This window comes from Megalops cyprinoides, chromosome 10, assembly GCF_013368585.1.
Source record: "Megalops cyprinoides isolate fMegCyp1 chromosome 10, fMegCyp1.pri, whole genome shotgun sequence".
Classification (NCBI taxonomy): Eukaryota; Metazoa; Chordata; class Actinopteri; order Elopiformes; family Megalopidae; genus Megalops; species Megalops cyprinoides.
In genome coordinates this window covers 24,966,502-24,971,247 of record NC_050592.1, presented here as the reverse complement: position 1 = coordinate 24,971,247, position 4,746 = coordinate 24,966,502, and the positions used below count along the sequence as shown (strand labels likewise).

The following is a 4,746-nucleotide window of genomic DNA, read 5'->3' as shown; positions in this document are numbered from 1 at the left end:
TGACATTTGTAAGCAAATGAGAGAAGTCACGGCAGCACTCCGTTTGGCCACACAGTGTTGACACGTGAGGCGTCAGTGGCTAGCAAGTGAGAAATCGCACATTTGGTTTCTCGGTGCCAAGACGTTTTTCGTTTGACACTCCGAAGGCTTTTAACCGTATGTAAGTGGAGCTACTATAGCACAACTGCAAAGACATAGCAGTTTATACAAAAGAATAGCCTTTTAATGAAACTTGCCCACTAAAACTAAAATTAGCAAAACTTCCACAAAAAACACATTATCTATAGAAACGTAAAGATAACAGAAGCAGGACAGGCTTCCGGGAAAAATGTGGATTAATCTGTGTTTGACTACGATTTTACAATCTACAATGTGTTGCAAAGTATTAACACTATATTGTGTTCTTATCTTAAATATATAATCATTCTTTATGAGCATGTTACGATTTAAGATGTCCTCATGACTTCGTTGAAACTTATTTCACAATGCTCCTTTTGGTCAGGCGCTGATATGATTGAACTGGCTTCACTCTTTCACAACACTTTGAAGAAGCACATTTTATACCTGTTACGATTTTTTCCCCTCGTCGTTCATTGCAACATGTAAATTCAGGTTTTGAAGAAAATACCAACAAGGGGTTATATTTCCAGAAATTTATTTTTGCCTTTCAAGGGTACATATATAACAATATTAACTCTTATAATACATAGTATACAGAAAAAAAATAAATTATCATATATGCTGTGCTGAGTATGTGCAATTTTGTCAATAAACAATTTCATCTTCAGCTTTGGCGTCATGTTTAAACGATTTAGGCTACGCGAGAGCTTATTTACAAAATAAATTAATTAGAAATATATTAGTTCATCGTTTCACTTCTTAAAATATTTTACAGACATGTACAGTCAATTTCGGATAGGGCGACGGCTTCAGTTGAAGTCCTTCTCATCCTCGGACTCGCTGTCTTCGTCGCTACTGGAATCCTCGTACAGACAGATGGTGGCCTGCACCGGGTAGTTCCGCAGAAGCGCCTCTGCGTCCCGGTAGAGATAGTCGTAACACCGGGATTTGGGCCAGAACAACCTAAAACAAAAATAATCACACGTTAGATAAATGCAGACCAACAAATCAGTTAAGACATAGTGCCATGACCTTAAAAGAAGGGGGTGCGTAAACAAATATCACATGACTAAACCCGATCAACTGGAAATAATAATTCAAACGCAATCGCTCTTATAGCTAACCCCAAAAGTAATGTTATATAATTGTAATACGTACTTCACGGGATGTGAAATCCGGTCATATTTTGAGTATTTGTCCGCTGGAGCGCTTCCATCGAGCTTCGTGTAAGGCTGCAATGACAAAACAATAATTTTGTTGAAAATGAAATGTATTGCTCTCAAAGCACAAATCGGCAGAGTGTCTATGAGTAATGTTTTTAATACCGTTGCTTAGTTTAACGATTGCATATAGCCTGTTACCCATGGTGGTGATATACTCATAAACATTAAATGTAATCATGGCATGTTATTATTTTGAAACAGAAGATAGAAACAACTCAACAGAAGATAGAAACAACTCTGACGAAAGCCTAAATATCTTTGAAACATTCTTTAAAATGTTATCTAAAAGAAATGATAAACCTGTCTTGGGGATTGTCTTTGTTTGCCATTTTACCTTATATGCCACGGTCCTCTGTCTTCTGCGAGATGCTGTAACAGTCCAGGGTCGCCACAAGTGGACAGTCCTACATGAAAAAAGAAAACGGATACATTAGCGTGGACGAATACAATCACGCATGATTCTACAAAGGCGTTCGACCCAAAAGATAAACGGACGCCACGCGGTTTTAATGAAATCGCATCTGTACCTTTTGTCTGTCTCTGTCAGCTCAGCGCGTCCCATGATATTTCCACGAGTGAATCCAGTCTGAACGGTAAGTTTGTCCATAGCGTCCGGCTGAAGAGCGTTTTGCAAAGAAGTCCAGCGAGAGAAGAGGCTATCAGGCACAAGTGACCGTCCTTGGGCCGGATGCCTGTATATATCGGCCGGAGCCCACGTGTCAAAGTGTGCGCGTGTAAACAATTTGACACGTCCACGCGCCGCAAATTGGCGAGGTGTCCGTCCAGTCACACTTCCCAAATTTCAACCAAATGGTCACACGTGCTGCGTGTCCCTTAAAGTTTATCCAGAAAATCTGCGCTTCTCCAGAAGGCAGCATCTGACTTAAAATCACCGCTGGTCCACTGCTCATGTCATTGGAACATGCTTTGTTTGTATTACATATACAGTGCTGTCCATGCATTGTACTTAAATTGTGTTTTAGAAGTTTGGTTGAAGTCAGGAAATGGGTCCCAACCCCAATAACCAACGGAGTCAATTTTACTTGAACACTGGCCTACTTCAGGCAGCCTATATTTTTCGAAGTCAATATAATTTCTGTTATAGAAAACAATATGGTTCACATTTCAGTTCAAATGGTATTTTTTATTTATTTATTTATTTTTATCAAGCTCACTTTCCAAAGGTGTGAACTGAGTCAGGTGACATTCCATTTGCCCATTTGGTCGGGTGAGGTGACAATGATGCACGCGCTGCGATTTTGACCCCGTCTGAAGTGGCATGATGGAGGGTGTGCATTGACGCCAAATGCAGTTAGTGTTGTGTAATGAAATTATTGCTATTTTTAGAATTGTACAATTGCATGTAGGCTACTCATATTTTTTAGTTCATATAATGTTATTGGGATGTTTCATTTGTGCCCTTGCCAATAGAGCAATGCATTTCGATATCGATGAAAAATGAAAAATATTACTGCGTGCCTCAAGTGTTCAAAATGTTTGTCTTCCACTGAAATATGAAAACAATATTGCGTTTTCCTCAATTTTTGAGGCAACGTGTTATTCACAATACAATATAATAATAAAAATACTAGCATTAAACGAGAATTTACCATTTCCTCAGTACGTGTGTGCTTGTAAAACATAGACTACGAGATTAAAATCTCACCGTGAGGCCTAAGAAACACAGCTTTGTATCTGATGAAATATGACGCAACCGTAAAATTTCGCCGTACATTACTCGTGATAAATCACGTCACTTCAAAGGTGTGATGGCGTCAATCTTCTTGACCGCAGAGGGATGCGCAGAGCACACTTTCCTCATTGCAGCAGAACAGAGCGTTTCTGGACACCACAGAGACCAAAATAACAAGGGCAATTTATAGTTTGTGTCATAAAAGTTCTTTAATGTATGATCAATTTTCGTTGGGTCCGCTACGCATCTCACAGGTGCCACGCACCTGTCGAGAAAAGACAAAGAAAAGAACTCTAGGAAAAATATCAGTTAGGTTCGACACCAAAGTGTTAAATCAACCTCGTCGAATCTCCACTGCTACAAACGTCTTCAACCTGAATCTGAGCCTTAGTCTTAGAAAGTCAGGATGCTAGCCATGTTATTCCTTGAAACAGTATACACGTCAATATTTGAATATGATGGCGTATCCTCTGTATGATCCCGTCTTGTATGTCATTTTAACGATGACTGAGGACATTCTGCAGTGTGATGTCTCAATATTGTTTTGCTTATTTTTTGTGGTGTTAATTCTGCTTTTCATGTCATGTTGCTATGGGGTTCTTGTAGTCACAATGCTTTTCTTGTGAAAAATAGACGCTGACATGCATGTTCAAACAAAAGCTTTAAAGGAGATAAAAAAAAAACAAACAACAGCAACAGTCTGAAATCTACCGGAGGACGTGTAGACTGTTGAAAGAAACGTGGTACAAGACTCGTGTCCATCAGAGATGGTAATTGGAGCTGGTGTATTTCGAATACAGCGTATACGATTCAACTACTTTTCTAATATGCTATCCCATCGGCCATTGTTATCGGTGCTGACTGAAGGGGTGCCGCTAGAAATTTTGGGCCCTGTGAACGAATATAATATTGGGGCCCCCAAACCTAGACCACACACCAACCTAGAAAACCCATTTGACGGCCCAAAGTTTATTAATTTGTAGGCTGGTGGCTCAAGTGTAGTCTAGTGTTAATTACCTAATACTTAGCCTACTGCATTGACCATTGATGTATGGACGGTCAGAGGTACATGAGTAGCATCTCTCTTTAGTGTTATTTTCTAGCAAAAAGACATGTGAGGCTGTGGGTTGAAAACTACATGAATTGACAAATTCTGGTGTAAGCCATGTTGAAATGAATATATACAGTGGGCTCCTAATGGTGTACTCCAGATCATTTTTTATATTTTTCTAAAGCTCCCCCAGATTAAATACAATATGAAAGCTTTAATGTAGGCCCTTAATGTCAGAATAGACGGTATTGGGATGTCTGTGAGTTCTATTCCCACGCCAGTTCTATATCCAGTTCTCATTCCTGTTACAATTTCAAGCTTAAGTTCAATTTCAATTTGCATTTCAATTCCAATTTGCATTCTAAATCAATGTTCCAATTTCAAATTTCAGTCTGAACTCCAGATTTCACTTCCAGTGTCCAACTGAGAACGGGGAATTAGAAATAGAAATTTGGATTTTAAATTACAACTATGAATATAAATAGGAAATTAAAATTTGTAATTGGAAATTGTCATTGAAAACATAATTGAAATTGGAATTTGAAATGTATGATTTTAATTTATAAGAGGAAATTTCATGCTGATTTTATTTGTCCTCTGACATTAAATACAATAAGTTTCAACTGAGCTTGAGGTGAAACACTAGGTATTTGGTAAGC

The 4,746-nt window shown here is 38.6% G+C and overlaps 1 protein-coding gene across 1 annotated transcript; it reads right to left on the bottom strand.

The window, feature by feature from the left end:
* Positions 1-929: 929 nt before the first annotated feature.
* On the bottom strand, positions 930-1,950 carry LOC118785033 (protein ripply2-like). The gene is made up of 4 exons (XM_036539559.1): positions 1,871-1,950; positions 1,678-1,747; positions 1,279-1,352; positions 930-1,083 (listed from the first exon to the last, which is right to left on the bottom strand). The coding sequence occupies exons 1-4, from the start codon at positions 1,948-1,950 to the stop codon at positions 930-932; spliced, it is 378 nt and encodes a 125-aa protein (XP_036395452.1).
* Between the last annotated feature and the right edge of the window lie 2,796 nt (positions 1,951-4,746).

Excerpts from the sequence above, each read along its gene's own strand:
- LOC118785033 (XM_036539559.1), bottom strand. The coding sequence starts at position 1,950 with ATGGACAAACTTACCGTTCAGACTGGATTCACTCGTGGAAATATCATG. Across the intron at positions 1,748-1,870 it reads CTGACAGAGACAGACAAAAG|GACTGTCCACTTGTGGCGAC; the intron begins GTACAGATGCGA and ends TTTTTCATGTAG. Across the intron at positions 1,353-1,677 it reads AGAGGACCGTGGCATATAAG|CCTTACACGAAGCTCGATGG; the intron begins GTAAAATGGCAA and ends TTGTCATTGCAG.